The 18,704-nt window shown below is 36.5% G+C and overlaps 1 protein-coding gene across 7 annotated transcripts in view; it reads right to left on the bottom strand.

Annotated features, from left to right (window-relative positions):
• Nrg3 (neuregulin 3) overlaps positions 1 to 18,704 on the bottom strand; it is a 1,010,915-nt gene that overhangs the window by 233,353 nt on the left and 758,858 nt on the right. For all 7 annotated transcript variants that reach the window (XM_077799160.1, XM_077799157.1, XM_077799161.1 and 4 more), the window contains exon 3: positions 1,209 to 1,282. In XM_077799160.1, the coding sequence (XP_077655286.1) occupies positions 1,209 to 1,282 (74 nt within the window). The remainder of the gene's footprint in view (positions 1 to 1,208; positions 1,283 to 18,704) is intronic.

The following is an 18,704-nucleotide window of genomic DNA, read 5'->3' as shown; positions in this document are numbered from 1 at the left end:
TACCTTAATAAGTAACCACAATTACATGATAAATAAAAAAGGCAACATAGTCCCATAAGACCATGGTATTTCGATAATTCCTAGAGAACACTGCCCTACATTTCAGAGAACATAGGTATCCATGGCTGTGCTGGTAGCTGGCTTTTCAACAACCTTCACTTTCTCAAGGAGAGTTAAATTTGCAAATAAGAGTGCTAATTACTGCATCACAGGCTACCTTGTCAGAATAAAACTCATTTAAATCAAAGTAAACAAAAACTTCTCGTATTTTAGGAAATTTGCATTCATCTCAGAACATGTAGCTGGAAATTAGGAGCGGAGGATGAAAATACATTTTGAAAAGATGTTGAAAGATAGCTAGACATGTTCGTTATGCCACAAAATCCATTCAAACCAGCAGGACAACCTCTGTCTATAGTCAATACAAAATATTTTTCGAAAATCCGTGTTATACATGTTCAATATTCCGAAAAACATAACATTGCCTCTAGGATTTGGAAATGTCTCTCATTATCCTCACTGAACTAAATTGTTGTTCAATAAAAATCCCCTTTCTTTAGTAGTGATTCAATTGTAGCAGCCATTGAAAGAGTAGAAAACTACTTATAGATAAAATAAAGATTTGACATTTAACCAGAACTGGGCATTTTAATATAGGAAGCTATTTCTAAATCCATACAGAAACAGAAACTAATGATTAATAATATTTCTTAATGGCAAATTGTCTTCTTTTGTGAATGAAGGAAAATGTAACTCATTGTTGGCAAAGAAACTACTTATATGCAAATAGATATTGCTCAGAACAGTATTTTAAAAGTTTGTTTGAAACTTATACATTTTTTGATGCACCATTTCTTAATTCAGTAAGGGACATCTTTTGGGTGAACAACTGTGTTCATTATTCTATATTCCTAACTTTGGTACTGGGTGATTTGGAGCAAGAGCTAAGGCAGCAGGGTCTGCTGGGAGTTAGTGCCCATCTGAGATTAGAGGAGGTGTCAAATCCAGAGGAAAAGCCCCACTAGGGAAGACCTTGGCCAAGTAAGCTGGAAGCATGCTTTGAATATTGACATTTGTTACCATCCTCTGTCCTTGGCAGCTTTCAGAGACACAGGGTGAAATACAACCTTTAGCAGAGTTAACAACCATTGCTTCAAGGAAGGGCTAGCTATATATTACATTAGAGAGAAGAAAAATGCTTGACCTACTTGGATCCGATAAGATGGAGTCAGTTTTCGGCAGAAATTGATCACAACGGACTCCTTGGTAGCCTTCTTTGCACCTGAGGAAAAAGGATAAATTATAAATATATGCATGAGCTTGTAAATAAGTAAAATAGCCATGAAGTACATAATGGTGAGAACAGTATATTCATGCTTTTGCATTATCTGATTCAGTTTGTTTCTGACACCAACAGGAATGTTCTAGATTTTATTTTTGTGCAAAAAGTTAAAGAAAATTCAGGTTTCTTTTATAGTTATATATGCAATACTAAGGGACAAATTGAATAGGATTTTAAGATGCTCTTCTCATTGATGCACATAATGGTTTCTCCATATTATAATTCTGGAGGTTAGGGATACCCTTTTTTTTTTAAAATGTAACACACTTGTCTCCAACATGCCTTCAAAAACATATTGCAATTGCAATTTTCCTTATAAAAAAGCATTTTCTTATGTCACACATCAGCCATTTTGGCTATTACATTTTCCATTTCCTAGTGTTTTATTAGTTTTTTCATTTGCTAATTTTACCGTTTTTAATTTATTTCTTAGCTATTCTTCCCATCAGTGTCACCTAAACCTCTTTGTCAGAAAATATCAGCATTTCATCTGGCAAAGTCTGAGAGTCATCTATAAGCTCAGGTTTTTCTCTCCCATTCTCTTTGATATTAAATAAACATTGCAAAGTGGCAGCTTTATGCCAGGCATTATACAAGGCAACCCTCCTGAGGTGGGCACAATTTAAATGCCAAGAATTTGCCTGGAAGCACTCACAATAAGGTATGACACCTCAGGCCACAGCTTGCTCATTCAGGGCTGCTTGGCCGCCTTAGACAGCAACAGCACATCAGCTGGCAGTTAAGGAACAAATGCAGTGCAGGCCCCAATGCCTCCTCTGAACAGTCTCCTTAAGTGGGAAGGTGGCATTTACTGGTCTGTTTGAAGCTTAATCTGTCATGCTTGAGTTAAGCAGGGAAGCATCCATTGTAGCTTGTGGGATGAATCTGTCCTACTTACAGAGGAGGAAATTGTGCCGCTGGCATAAAAATCAGATTTAAAAAAACTATCCTGTGGTTGTTAGAAATCTATGAAATTGATAAAAAAAAAAAAGAAAGAAAAAATTCAGAGAGACCAGTGTATTAGAGATGAGGGCCATGGATTCTTTCCTTAGAATATGCTTTGTTTTCTCAGTGTAATAAACTATTAGGCGAGGTTTACTGCAACTAGAGCAGCAATATTGAAAGGCACCTAGGCAATATCTCTACCTTTCATTGTGAGCCAAATTGGAATTCAGATAATCAGGCAGGCTCTCCACAACATCTTTTTAAGCCTGGCACTCTGAAGTGTATTTGGCAATTTTCCTCATAGCCTAAGAACAAAGACCTCTGACATATGGATATCTCAGAATCCTCATATGCTATCAAAAATGATTGTTTATACAGATGTTTCTTAAATATGTATTTATTGTACTTGAAAACAGGAAACATGATTCTGGTTTTATAATGGTAGAAAGTTAGAGAATACTTAGGACTAAAACACATTTGAGATGAAAAAAAATAAAATTCTATTCTCTGGAAGCTGCCCTGATATTGGTACAGCATATTATTGAGAATTATCTGTAACACAGAACTTTTTCATTTTCTCATGATGGTGAGTTATGTCCTGGGTATGCATTATTGTGTGCACTCATTTTCTGGAGATTTTATTTTCAACACACGTGGGAGATTTTAAGGACCCTTAATCTTTGTGTCTTTATTTAATATGAAATGGTACCCCTTGGGGAATGGTAGCTTTTAAGAAGAGGTACTGCGTTTGGTTTGGTTTGCTTTTTAAAGTTTCTTTGCTTAGGATGCATTATTCCATTTGTGCATGGGAAATAAAATAAGGAAATATGTTTGAAATTTTTCCAGTCTTAGAGTGGTTTAAAGTGTATGAGGCCAACCCAAGTGTTCAGGGCTTATGGGGGTATCAGGAAAATCACACAGCAAGTATACTCCTGCTGTCTTTGTACCTGTGGGCTGCAGATAATAAAGCATGAGGATATTGCCACAGCCTTGTGCAGGCTAAGAAGCCCACCAGGAGCTGTGTGGCCAGATATGCAGCAAACCCTGCTCCTTTATGAAGGAGGCAGAGGAGTCACTGTTAATTGGTACCAGGTTTGAAGAATAACATGTTAAAATTCCCATTTAAAAACCACACCATATATCACCTTGATAAGTTCAGACTCATCCAAATGTGAAGATAGAATGTTGGTAGCAGGCAAGGCCAATGAAGGAGATTGAATTTATGACAGTACTAAAGAGAAGATGCAAAAAAAAAAGTCTTCAAATGTATGTCCATTGAATAATTGCATTTGGCAGACCTTCCTGCAGTGTGATAAGCACATCTTTTGAGATATATCACCGCATTACTTATTTTATTTTTGTTAGTTTGGGTGGTGGTGAGAGTGTTTTTGCTATTTTCCCCCTTTGAAAGACACAAGTGTAAATTAAGAGGAATTTATGTCCTAGAAAGATCTAAAGCATGACAGAATTAATAAAAATAAATACACATGCAATCATTACTGGTAAATGCTTGTGTTCTTCTAAGTACATGTCTGGCCTGATCTAGGCTAATATTCTATTATTTCTCTACTGGGTCTTGCTTTTAAAACTCTACTGAATCCATCTACTGTTTTCTGGGTTTCTTTCCACCCCTCTGCAGAATCCTTGAATCACAGCAACCATATTAAAAGTTACGATGTAGTTCATTTGTTTTACAAGTAAGTTTTGATTCTACAACTACAAGGAAAAGGGAAATGCTTAAGACAAGAAACAGCCAGGATTGACAAACAAAGAGAGGGCTCAGGATGTAGCATGGTGGTAGAGTGCTTGCTTGCCTAACATGAAAGGCCTTGGGTTCAATCCCTTGTATGGCATTAAAAAAAAAAGTTAGGAGAACTATTATCAATGGTGAAATAACCACAAGCAATTGAGAACTGAGGCATTTTTCTCTGCAAAGAATTAGGTACAGATCCTCTGTGTTTTCTCTCAGGTGAAGGCGTTATTCCTTTGCAAACCAGTAAATTCTTAAAAATGCTGTGTTTTTACATTTCCAAATTTAAAAGGCAACAGGGAGGGAGGGAATCATTGAGGCTACAATATCCATAAGCAGAGTAGGACCAGTGAGAGGTTGTAGGGCAACTATGAGAGGGTTACCACAAAATAAAAGATTGGTCTCTAGCAATGAAAGAGAGGGTGTGGAGAGAGGGCTGGAGACTCTCAAAGCCAGTGTAAGCAACAGAAAAAAGTTCTTCTCTTGATGAACCCTGGGATCAAGTTGCAGACAGGGAGGGCTCTCCTTTCTGAAGGAACAGGGCCAACATGTAGTTTCAAATGCAGACATCAGTTTTTGACTCCTTACATCATTCCCACTTTGCCCTCACTTGTCCAGCTGTGTCTGAAATAAAAAGCATCCCATTCGATTATTTTTCCTCTTCTATAATGTCCCCAAGGAAAAGCAGAGTAGTTGGCTTCAGTGAAAACTTTTAAAAGGCAATCCTGAGCAAAAGAGTAGAGGAGAATAATAGTGTCCAAGATGAGAAAATACAAAATGCATCATCCTTGGCTGGAATTCAATTCTCGATTTATCTGCTGTGGTAAAGCAGAAGCGGCAACATATCACCTGGCCTCATGAGGAAGACCTCAAGGGAGAGACTTAAAAATGATCAGGCCACATGCTCATGTTTCCCCGGAAATCTCCATTCATTGTCTATATGAAAGTGATTTGACCATGGCAGGCAGCCCATGCTGCTGACTTCCCACCATTCCCTGCTCTTCTCTTCTAATTCTCATATGCCAGTTTATTTTTTGAAGTCCATTTCGTGAATCAGTTAGGGCTAATCATATTAAGACTATGAGTGAAAATCAAAGGTCTCTCAATCATTATTAACAAGCTCCCCATACTTCAGATTATTCTTCAATTTCTCCTGGTAGGAAAACAAAATAGAAGTACATAAAACCTGTTTCACTGAATAAACGGTATTATTCTCTTGCTCCTCATCTATTAGTTTCCTGGTCATTTACTCATGAGTGCAAGGTGTTATCACCACTTGCCAATAACTAAGAGGATTACCTAGTGTTTGTATGGATGTACTTTAGGTAAATTATTGAATACTTTGGTAGTTTCAACCCAAATAAAATACATATGATAAGAGGAAGGAGGAAATATATGAAGGATACAAATCTGTTCAAATGCTTGTTTCAATTCCTGTGTCATACCTGGTCTTGGCAAAAAAAATTCTCCATGAAGTGTACATGCTTTCTTCTTTGACCTTGATTTTAGACATAAAATTTAAAATAGCAGATATCAATTAGTGTCCTGAGGGAAATGATGGCAGATAAACTGTATAGTTAGCTTCCTAACTAGAGAAACTTTATCCTGAGGAAAAAGTGGCCTTTCCTTTTGAATGTTACAGGAAACAGTACTTAGTAACTAATGTATAAACATGGCAATTTTAAGGGGTGTATTAAGTGTTGATTTGAGAAAGGAAAAGCCCATCCAGGTATTCTTCCCTGTTCTGCAAATCCTGCCTGGCCTCAGTGTCAATACTTGGTTGAAGAAAATGTAAAAAACCATCAGACAATGAAACATAACATTTTAGAGGCACTGTGGTTTGCAGCACTGCCTAATTTTAAATTTCAGATTTACTGTCTACTGATTGCTTAGTGTATCTATAACTTCTTTTCTTCATGTGTAAAATAGGGATCATAAGAATAGCTATATTTTAGAATAATTAGGAATAATAAAATACTTGTAGTTCATTGTAAGTATTCAATAAATGTTAGTTTTCAATATCCTTTAAATTTGAATCATCCTCATTTTTTAAATAAGGATACAGAAACTGAATAAGTTATCTCCCTTCAAGATCACCCAGCAAGTATTTAACTCATGAGCAAACTCAACAGGAATGAAATTAAATCCCTTGATTCACCTATGATACCTTCTGATACTCTATGGGAATCCTCCAGGTATATACATTGTCATACATGCCATCTTTTTCACAACAAAGTACTGAAAAGTACAGTCCAAATATCATGAGGTGAAATCACAATTTATTTTTTAAAATTAAAGACTAGATTTGTAAATTATTATCCGATTTTGAAATGTTAAGCTACGAGGTTATAGATTCTGGTCACTGACTTATAGAAAAACTTCTTGAACTTTATATTGATTAAAAAAGTATTCATCAACAATGTATAGAAAATTCTCAAGGAGAATTGTTACTAAAGAATGATAATGCACTCTTTCTCTAATTGATGAATACAAATTATATATACATATACACCTATGTATATAGTTACAATTTTCAACATGGTGTTTTGAACTATGTATACACTGTGGAACAGATAATCAAGCTAATTAGCATGTACATACATCATATATTTACTGTAAGTATACATTTTTCTGTAATAAAAACATTTAAAATTCATTCTCTTATCAATTTGTAAGTATACAATGGATTGTTATAAACTATACTTATAATATTATTCAATATGTTTATTCTTTCTGTACATTATTGGTGGGAATGTAAATTAGTATAGCAATTACAGAAGACATTATGGAGGTTTCTCAACAAACTGAAAATGAAACTACCATATAATAAAGCTATTCCACTACATACTTTGGATAAATATTAAAATAATATGCAACCAATATGTCAAAGACATCTGTATTTCTCTGCTCATTTCTCATTCAATATCTTTGCTATTAGCCAAGATATTGAATCAATGTAGATATCTATCAGTGATGAATGAATAAAGAAAACATGGGTTATGTACACAATTTAATATTATCTACCACAAAAAAAGAATGAAATCTTTCATTTGCAATAACATATGTGAACCAGGAGTACATTGTATTAAGTGAAGCAAGTTGGGTACAAAAAGAAACAGTACATGATCTTGCCTGCATGTGGAATCTAAAAGAAATCTTTCAACTCATAGGAAAAGTAGAATCATGGTTACCAAAAGCTGGAATGGAGGTGGAGATTTGGATGCTGGGTTGGGAGAATGTAGGTCAGAGGTTAATGACATTTCTTGATGATAGGTTTGCTGAGGGCCATTGCCAAGTAGGAATGACGCATCGAAATTTCCTTGCCAGCGTACCCCATGTTAAATGGACTTGCCTTGGAAATTTGCTGTGACATTGCATGTGTCTTTGAGAAAGGTGACCCTGCTCAAGGACCAGGGTGGATCCAGGTTTAGGGTGTATCCTGCAGGTTTTAGGAAGTATCCCGGTTTAGGATAATTTGGGTTTAAAGCGTTCCAGGTTTAAGACAATCTGGGTTTTAGGGCAGTTTGAGGTTGAAGGTTATTCCTGCTGGGAATAGGGCGTTCCTGCTGCCTGAGTTCCCGTTGAGTTCTCGTGGAATTCAGAAAGCATTTGGGACGTGAATTGGGTGGCAGAACTCCGATTTGCCCAGAATGTGTTTGTACAGGGCCCGTGTGAGTTCGGGAATAAAGAATTGCTGTTTGAATCTACAAGGTGTGTGGTGGCTCGTGATCTTGTGCCCAGCCAAGACTTCGGCATAGGTTATTCTTAATTTAAAAACAAAAAGCCAAGACCAAGTAACCAAAACCAAAAACAATGCATGGATTCACATCAAGGCCAAGTGAACTGCCCAGCATTAAGAAGATGGGAAGTACAGGAACTAGAATTTCAAACCAGGCCTTTGTGGATGCAAAATGTGTGTTGGGTAGATAAGAAACTTTTCTAGCTAAAGATCTGCAGCCTAGATTTTTTGGCTCAAAGATATGAATGATGTTGTAAGAAATTCCCTCTCTGCCCAGTCATCACTGAATCTGAAATCTAGATTTGACTATGGAGAATATTGTGACACCGATTAAAGTGTAGGCTTTTTTTTTTTTTTTTTTTTTACTGAATTGAGAGTTTAATTAAGTGGTATTATTTAAAAAGGAGGACTAATTGAGACAGAAAAATCTTTAAGCTAACCAATTGATATTAAAATTACCTACAGACTGGATAAGCCTTTCCACAATCCTTTCAACCATAAAAGGAAGAATCTGGGATTGGATTATTGAAAAGTGCAGAGTAGCAGTTGCCTTCTAGATGGAGGTTTTCCAATGAGTTATCAATAGCTTTCAAGTATATCACAAATGCCAGGTTGATGCAACTGGGACTCATAATGTCACTCTGAGATTTCTTGCTAACAGAGTTCTGTCTGAAATCTTAAGAAAATGAATGTGTTTAAAAACTCATCCCTTTAGCAAAGTTTGGATTCAAAATAGAGGGAAGCCAATTATCGTTATACTGCTATGATCTGAGGTGTGAATTTGAAATCATCTGCTCAAATCCAGGAGGTATGCTGCATTCATCTTTTATCTGAGCCATGAAGAAAGGAGAACAATGCCAAGATTGAGAAGTTAAACAAACACAATAACAAATGTGTGTTTACTCAGCCATAAGGTTGTCTCAACCATGCATAGAGGATCAGGGCCTGTGTCCCTTGGCTTCCTGCACACTCTACTGGTCAACTTCAGTACCAGGAGCCAGCAGCCCATTCATACACAGTTATTTGACTCCACACTTTATGGCACTTTCATTCTTGGAGAATCAGTGCCTCGGGAGTTCTTAACCTGTCTGAATCAACCTTTTCACCTTCAACAATTTTTGCCCCTACTTGCCCAGAAGCTATATTTCAACCTCACCACTTCATTCACAAAATAAAAGTACATAACATGGAATGAAGGTACTACACAATTTAGGATGCAGATTGATATTATTTAGAACAGTAATGTGGGCTGACTAACCCATCCTATATAGTTTGATTTTACCACATCTGAAATAAAAATAATCTATTATTGGTCTAAGATGATAAGTAAAACAGGGTGGCCCCTTGGAGGGAAGTCTTCATAATGGGAATATCAAAGATCATGAAATAATAATTGAATTAATGAAGAACAAAAGTCTTAGGAAGTAACAATGACACTGGATAGAACTTTATTTCACGTCAATTTGAGAAAATTCCTTAATACTAATTTCCCAGTATAAACAAGATCTATTATGACACAAGTAAAGCTTGTCCTCTGGATTTAGGATAAACTCCAGTTCTGTCACCTAGATGGGTGATGGAGGCCTATGGACAATCTCTCAAAGAGCTCAGATGCTCAGCTCCCAATGGAGTGACTTGATCTTGATTTAAGGTGTGCTTTGTGCACCTGTGAATGCATATACAAACACACCCTCACCACCTTTATTTCTTGTAAATACTTTTAATAATCAGACAATTGTGGTAGATAATTTAGGTGCTAACAGCAAAGTCTGAGGAGAGTTGGGCTCTCCTCTCTGTTTTTCTAGTTAATTAAAAGTTCTTATGAGTGCCTTTGATATTTCTCAGCCAATAATACACCAGGATTCATTGTCAGATCCACCTCCTATAATTCTTTTTCATTGTTTGAATTCAAATGTTACTAAGACTGAGAGACTGGCCAATTGCAGACTTTGTTGCTTAGGTTCAGCCACTGTCAGACTCTCACTTGTCTCCACTTGCTCAGAAATATAAGCCTAATTAATGCAATCCACAAAGGTAATGACCACACTCATTGGCTCCCAGCTCAGCAAGAGAAATAAATGCAAGCCACAATAGGGCATCCCAAAGTTACTGTATTAGTTCCTCATGCTCTAACAAAATGTCATAGATGGTGGCTTAAATAACAGCCATTTATTTTCTTATATTTCTCGACAATTGAAGTCCAAGATCAAGATAGTCTCATGGGCTTTGTCTGGTGTGGTCTTACCATCTCTAGGTTGCCAAAATCTGCTATCCACGGGGTGGAGATATCTTCCCTGCCTTCCTCTTACATAGTTATATTCCTGAAGGATCAAGGCCCCACCCTTAAAAACTCCTTTAACCTTTATTGCGTCCTTCAGGCCCTATTTTCAAATACAGTCTTAATGGAGAATGTGACAATTCCTATATCATGGACTATAAACACAATCCATAACTCCTCTGTCCATAGCAGTTACCAAGTGGGAGACTGATATTAACAGAGTAACAAAGACCAGGAAGTGGATTCTGTCTTGAGCAGTTAATAAATCACTGCTTTGAACTATGTAAAACCTGGACAGTGAGACCTGCTTTGGGGAACCCTGTGGTGCTAGGGTGCCAGGGGAACACCCATCTGAAACATGACTCCTGTTGATAGGAAAGTTACGTGCTTGTCATGAAATTCACCAGTTCAAAAGCCTTGGTATCAAATCCCAGTTGCCAGGAGGTAAAAGTGAAGGGCAGTTTACCTCAAAAAGTTTTTCACACTGAAACCCTTTAATGATCATACCTATATAAAAAAACTTGCAGGTTTTCGTTCCGTTGGTTAGATCCAGTCTCCACCACAGTTGGATCACCCACTGGGTCTGGCTGCTGCTCCATTTTTGTGTCTTTTGTCTTTATTTCTTAATATTTCTTTGAACTTTCATTTTCTCAAGCCAACTTATAGCCTGCATTTGGTTAACTGTTCACCTGCTGTGAGGGCCACAGTGGACAGAATTCTCCTATGTGTATTGATGCCAGATAAAATACAGGACACCCATTAAAACTGAACTTCAGATAAATATTTCTGATGTGTGTCAATATTATGATATGTGGGCTATACTTACATTAAAATGTTGGCAGTGTTTATCTGAACTTCAAATAGAATTCAGTGTCCTGAATGTCCTGTATTTATTTGCTCAATCTGGCACTCTTATCTGTATGGGACTAAAAGAATACAAACCATCAAGGAAGTAAGAACTCCCTTCAGGAACACCTACGTAAAATTTAATAGGTAGTAATTTTGCAATAACCATATCCCATTCTGATCAATTTCATAATCTCTCATTTTAAATATAAGAACTTGGGCACATATTATACTAACTTCTATAAAGGAAGAAAGACATTTGATGAGCTCACACAGTCTCAAAAGGTTGAATATAAATTTCAATGCCTACTTCTTCAATGGCCAAGCACTGACAGGCTCAAGATGACTGAAAGAAATAACACTATTTGACAGTGTTGAGTGCACGTTTCTGGTTTGATTGTGTGGATCACCATTTACTACTTTGCATAAAATCTGAATAAACTGTAAGAGCTTGCTGGCCAACAGCCCAAGTGAGATAGCAGGAAAAAAGAGCCCATTCTTCCTGCTTCATTCTGCATCTGACTTTGCTCCAGATAATTTTAATACTGAGGCACTCACAAGCTATTGACTTTGAAAAGCAGCAAACACAGATGTGGAACACAGGGTAAGGATAACCTAAAACCAATGATCAAAGGTAAGAAGAGACTCATGGGGGGGGGGGCTGCAATGTCCTGTCTGGAATTCACTGTTCCAGGCAGGAGAGGTTGAGAGAGTATGCTATCCACAAGAGATCAAAGAGGTCAGCCTTGTTCTCTGCCTCAATTGTGAGTGATTCCCTGAAGCAAAACAGTACACAGCTTGATAAGGAAGAGTGAAAAGAAAATAAATCTGGGAGATAATTCCCATTTAAAAATCATCCCTATGATTGGCATTATAAAGGAGAGAAGGAGCTCATTAGTAAACGAACTGATAAAACCACTGGCAGCATGCTTCAGAAAGAAGTCGTAATAATTATTGTCTCTCTAAGAAAAGGGGCAAAGTATCCACATAGTGTCATTCACAGATCGGTTTGCAGACATCACAGAGCAAGCTGCAAAAAGTCCCACAATTTTCTGATTTAATTAAGTGAATAAGGCAAAAGAATCACAAACTTTTACAGTTCATACATCTGGATCATAGGGGGTTCTACCAGAAATATGAGTTTTTAAAAGCCATTTTAGAAGCCCGCAGAGTTACTGAACCCTCATCCAACAGTATAATTTTCCCTGTTTCTCCCAGGATATTGTACAATCAACGAACAGGGTGTAGCGTTTCTGCTGGTTAAAGGCAGTGGGCAGCTTTGATCAGAATTCACAATAATATATCTCCCTCATGTGATAAATGATTTACTGCTGAGGATAAATGGATATAATCTTTCATTATGCATGACATTCATCAGCAAGAAGGAAGCCCTGGATTGAATGGAAAGTGATTTCATATTAAAAGCCTTCTGCAACTCAGGCTAAGAAATGAAAGTGAGGTCTGACCTTAAAAAAAAAAAAAGAAAAGAAAAAAGCACAAACTTGTAGGTTTAAATGGATGCTCAGTCAAACATAAGCATTACTTTAAGTTTGAAAATGTTTTAGGAAGAAACAAGGGAATAATGTGACTACAGCATCCACAGTTTTACACAAAATTCCCCATTTCTTAACTATATGACTCTATTCAAATGTGTCATGAAGACCATCTTGGGAAACTGAAAATAATGATGAAACAGGTATTGATGAGGCAGAATGGATAGGAAGCAAGGTAAGGGACTTATTGATAATGTCAATGCTCCATATCATATGAAATCAACAAATGGGAAAATTACAAATGAACAGGGTTTAGTAAACTTGCCTGTGTGTGGTTGGAGAGAGGGTCTCAATCAGGGAATAGGGATGAGAAAGTTGGAGAAGGAATAGATCCATGGATGGTGGCTTTTCTTAAAAGCACTCCTACATTCTTGCTTTTTTGAAATTTAAAAAACATTCACTTAATGGTGACATCACATAAGTTACATCACATAATTTGCTATTAAAACATGATACAAGTTCTTTGCTTGGTTGAGTTTTCCTTTTTTGGGGGGAGAGAAGCAGGGAGTACCAAGACTTGAACTCAGGGGTACTTGACCACTGATCCACATCCTCAGCCCTATTTTTTATTTTATTTAGAGAGAGGGCCTCACTGAGTCACTTAGGGCCTTACTTTTTGCTGAGGCTAGCTTTGAACTCGCGATCCTCCTGCCGCAACCTCCCCAGCCACTGGGATTACAGGTGTGTGCCACCATGCCCGGCTTTGTTAAGTTCATCTTCATTTTTCTTTCTATGCAAATCCCCCAATGCAATAGTATATCTTCAACACACAAAAAATAGAGCATCCAAATTAAACCAAATGCAGGCATAGATTTGCCCCTAATCTAAACCTTTTCTAACAACACAGAATCATGGACACAGAAGATATCATGGGGAGTATCTGTTCCAACCACCTCATGTTGTGGAAGAGAAAATTATAAACCAGATGGAGGGACATGCCTAAGATAAAGGTCTTAGGATAGAACAAGGTCCAGGACCCACATGTTCTGCTTCTAAATCTAGAGTTCTTTCTGCTGTTTCACACTTCCTCTTAAAAAGCAAAGACTTATTCCTAAATTCATATGCCATCCACGATACCAGATTTTTCTGAATCTTTCCAATGAAAACATATGTTCTTTTGGAAAGCATTCAGTACAATTCAACTGGCTAGAGTTCTCGTAACACCCTCACCCCCCAACTCTTATTTTCTGGTAACAATGCCAGGTCGAAAGAAGTAGCAATATCAAAGAGACTAGCTTGGACCAGATGGGATAGTGAAATACAGTATTCTAAATCTGAATGTCCTTGGGCACTGGAAAAATCATACAAAACACAGGCCGAAATAGGTGAGCTAGAGAAGAGAACAGATAGTCTTTCCCTTCTGAGAGGGATGTGACTATTGACCTTAAATTCAAACAAAGCAGAAAGCATCTGACACAAGTTAACAAAAATGTAGCAGATATCCACAGAGTGTAAACTCAAAGTGAAAATCAGAGGAAGGGTATTGAACAAGTGTTTGGTGAAATGAAATGAAAACATCAAAGATGAACAGCAACTTGAAATCAATACTCAGTGATTATTTTCTGCGCGCGCACACACACATGCAGGCACACAAACACACACACACACACTTGATTCAGTTAATCAAGTGTAGGTGGTCATATTTGATATTTTACATGTGTTTTATTTAGGAACAAACTGACCAGAAAATGCTATCAGAAAGTACTTCTACATGTTGTAGAATAACAGATGAAGAATCACCCTTGAAAACATACACTACACAAAATACAAGTTTTAAGCACTTTACAAAAATTAGAGAAAGTAAACCTGTGACACCCAGCAATGAAAAAGATATTGTTTCCACTGTTTTATGGATGAGGAAATCAAAGTTCAGAGAAATTAACTTCTGTGTCCAAGATCACATGGAAATCATGTATTAGAACTTCAATTTGATTTCGAAGTTCAACCAACATTTTATTATTCACTCTTGTGGTGCTATTGACTGCTCAGATAGCATTATGCATGCTTTTAAATTCTCCATTTTATTATTAACCATCTGTTAAGGAAGGTAGGACCTATCATATTATACAGAAAGATAAAAATGAGACTAAAAATATAATAATATACTCACATTTTTTTATAGAGAGAGGGAGGAGAGAGAGAAAGGGGGGAGAGAGAGAGAGAGAGAGAGAGAGAGAGAGAGAGAGAGAGATAGTTTTTTTCAATATTTATTTTTTTTAGTTTTTGGCGGACACAACATCTTTGTGTGTATGTGGTGCTGAGGATCGAACCTGGGCTGCACGCATGCCAGGTGAGCGCGCTACTGCTTGAGCCACATCCACAGCCCAATATACTCACATTTAATGGCATAATTTAATCAATATAGAAATGCCCAAAATAAAGATACCATGATATTTAATAAGGATTTGGACTCAACATGTTAAAGTATTCTAACCTCTTAACTCATATGCTCACTTAAAATTAAATATGCTGAGAAGGCTGCAGTTGACATATTTGAAAACAGAAACTTCTTTGAAGTAAGGAATTCTTACAAAAACCATCGATGGCACACAAGAAGAAGGGGTGAGAGGCTAAACAGGAAGTGAAGTAAGGAGGACTGGTAAACAGTATGAAATCACTTTATCCCTAGGCTGAAGGGACATGTCTAAGTCAAAGAAACTAAGGCAAAGTCAGTGGGCCTCTCAGACAGGAGCTAAAACTCTAGATATACCTCATTTCTATAGGAAGTGAACCAAGAAACAGAGGAAAACACAGCAGAGAGAGAAAGCCTTCAAATTTATGGTTTCTTACTGGCCATCTGCACTGAGAAGGTGTTGATCAAGAGAGTCTAAGATCTGATAAAGATCAAGGGAACAGACATAAGGGCAAGCAGGTAGCTGATGAGCAGGTTGGTCATACAAAAAGATCCATAGATCTATGTACAGTTATAGATTTATACAGTTATAGATACATCTATAAATTCTTCCTCAGTATTAATCAAGAATTGGTTCCAGGACTCCCCATAAATATAAAAATCAATAAATGCTCAAATTCCTTATATAACAAGACCTATTACCTCCATATAACCTAGGTAATAAGAAAAAAATGACATATTCAGTAAAGAGAAAACTTTTTCTTCAAAATATTTTCTATCAACACTTGTCTGAATCTGTGGATGGGGAACTCACAGGCTCACAGTCCTACTGTAAATCACCCAGGCATGTTTTTATAACACCAGCACCAAAGATGCTTTCCCTAATCATCTAAATAGAGATCTTACTAAACTTGTAGAAAGGAATAGAAATGGTTCCAATAGCTTCATAAGGAATCTGCACTAGTCCATCCAGTCTATACACTTCACCCCATGTGCAGCGCCATGTAACTGCACCTATATGGTAACTGCACCCTGTTCAGCACTTCCGTAGGGTGATTAATTCCTCTGGGCACTCATTTCCTCCTTTACCAACAGGGCTAATCTCCATGGTCTGATGCACTAGAGAACCCTGATCACTACTTAAAGTTCATAAAACTCTCTTAAAGATGAAGAGTTCTGTTTTTTGCAATCTGTTCCTTAGCTTTGAGTAAAAATATTACACTATATAAAAGTTTCTGGGGGATTTATTATCAGCATTGTATTAAAAAAAAGTCACAACACAATTACAATTACTACTTTAATGACCTCCTCTAAAACTTCCCAAGGCTACAACATAATTAGTCCATTTTATAATGAGCACTTTAAAAAAAATCATTTGACAGAAGTAAATAAAAAGACACTGGGTCTCCTGGATGCAATCTAAATTACTTGATGTAGAAAAGGAAGTCACATTTATCAGTGCCGAGAGTTTCCTGGATTCTGTACTAGACACCTACATAATTGTCATTTACTCCACCCAGAATTGTTGGTCAGCAGGGTTTTAGTTGTGGGTTTAAACATGACAAATGGAGGTGTGTAGTGATTAGGTAATTTGATTGAGTCACAAAGTTCCTGAGATAGGATGCTATGATTTGTGCCCAGGGCTTTTTGATCATAACTTTTAACTGCAGAACAGTGGAAAGCTTTTTAATTACTTTCCTTTTGCTCACAGCTGTCTACTTACATACTAGAACCTTTAGTTTCAGTATTAACTTTTGCTATGAGCAAAAAGAAGACACTGAACAGCTCAGGAAAAATGACCAGAATCACAAGAATGACCATGCTGTTGTTCTTGGTGCATAGAAAGCACACCCCTGCATTTTTCAAGTTATAATACTTTTATTTTTATTATTAAAATTCTAAAATTTGTTTTCCTTTTGAATAATCTGGAGAAGGTTCAGTTTTGTGGCCAGTCCACATTAACAATGAAAGAACTAATAAATTACTAGTCATAATTTTTAAGAAATGTGATTCCATAGTAATTTTTTTCACTGATTAAACAGCAACTATTTTCCTGAGTAAAAATTGTAATAAAGTATTGAACAAATTATGAAAATATGAAATATTTGAAATGGTGATAAAATATTAGTCTTAATATTACATCCTTTAAAGCATCTATATTCTAGTGATAAAAGCATTTAAATTTCCAGTTCCATGATAATTTATTTTGAAACCAGTCCACCAGTTGTTCTTTATGGATCCTTTAAATTACATATAAACACCTTGGTGATCAGTAGTAATCAGATTTTCCCTTAATTTGCTTTCCATGATGTTATTAGAGTTGGTATAGATAACAGAGTGCCGAGTCTCTAAGATGTTATTTTTTTCCTAATACCTTTCTTCAATAATCGTAAGTGCCTGTCATGAAATGAATCAGGTCTTCATTTTGGTTTGGACAAAAAACCATTAATTTTATCAAGGGTCACTTTGGCTGACTTCAATTTTAGTTCTTATCAGCAGAACACTGTGAATCCACTGTATCTATATCTTTCTTATAGGACTTCTACAGGGCAACCAATCATTCAGAGATGTCTTCATGCTGAGTCATAATATCCTTCTTGCTTTTGTAGAGAAGGATACATATATATCTGTGCAAACATATACACATATCATGTGTGTATATATACAGATATACATGTATATGTTTATATAATGAATGTTATATACACATATACATGTACATATATAACATTCTTATATATATACACACGTAAGTGTATATATATATGTATATATATAAATATCTCTGTGTACATATAGACCTATAACATATTGTATATATGATTAACGTTGCCTCCATTGTAAACTTACCTGAATGCTTAAATCTAAAATATTCTCTTCAGCTTGAGATCTTCCTGCAATTGTTCTCTATATAATTATCCTATCAGTTAAGTTCTTGTATTATTTCTATAAAATTGCACATGTATCAAAAAAATCTCAAGTTCACTTATTGTATATGTTTTGGACTATTTGTATCTCCTTAAATTCAAATGATAAAACTCTTTCTCAACATGATGTATGTGAGAGTGGGGTCACTAGGAATAAATTAGATGATGAGAGCAGAGCCCTCAAAATTATATGGATGTCCCTATAACAGGTGGCCAGGGATAGTTGCTCTTTTTCTGCCATGTGAGGACAAGAAATCAGCAGTCTGCAACATGGAGGAGGAAACAACACAAACCAAACTGTGTTGGCAACCTCATCTCAGACTTTTGAGGCTCCAGAATTTTTGAGAAATAAATACAGTTGTTGATAAGTCACCCAGTCTATGAATCTTGCTACAGCATCTTGAATTGGCTAAGAGAGTGCTCACATCTTAAACTTCCAAGGATGTTGTGTCTCCTTCAAGGAAAAGATTTGATGCAATTCTTAAAAGATAGTTCTAATAACAACTAGCATGACTGATTTTTTTGTACAGTATCAATGGTACTTAGTTTTCATTTTATTTATATTCTTTTACATCTCTGCCCTATTTCTATTTTGAGTACCATTTATTAGTTTAAGAAACTAAGACTCAAAAAATCATTGGCACACACCTGTAATCCTATTGACTTGAGAGACTGAGGCAGGGGATCACAAATTCAAAGCCAGCCTCAGCAACTTAGGGAGGTCCTAAGCAACCTAGCACAAACCTGACTCAAAATGAAACTTAAGAATGGCTTAGGATGTGACTTGGTGGTTAAGCACCCCAGAGTTAGATCCTCAATACAAAAAAAAAATGCAATATGTATATGGAGTAACAGGGAGAAATCACAAGGTCAACTGGATCACAATGGCAGGACATGCATTTTCTGTCAGTGAAGCACTCAAAAAGAATGGATGACAAGTTTTCAGAGATACCAAAGAACAGTCTTGAGAT

The sequence above is a fragment of the Urocitellus parryii genome, chromosome 5 (assembly GCF_045843805.1).
Source record: "Urocitellus parryii isolate mUroPar1 chromosome 5, mUroPar1.hap1, whole genome shotgun sequence".
NCBI classification, from domain to species: Eukaryota; Metazoa; Chordata; class Mammalia; order Rodentia; family Sciuridae; genus Urocitellus; species Urocitellus parryii.
This window is presented reverse-complemented; position numbering and strand designations above follow the sequence as displayed.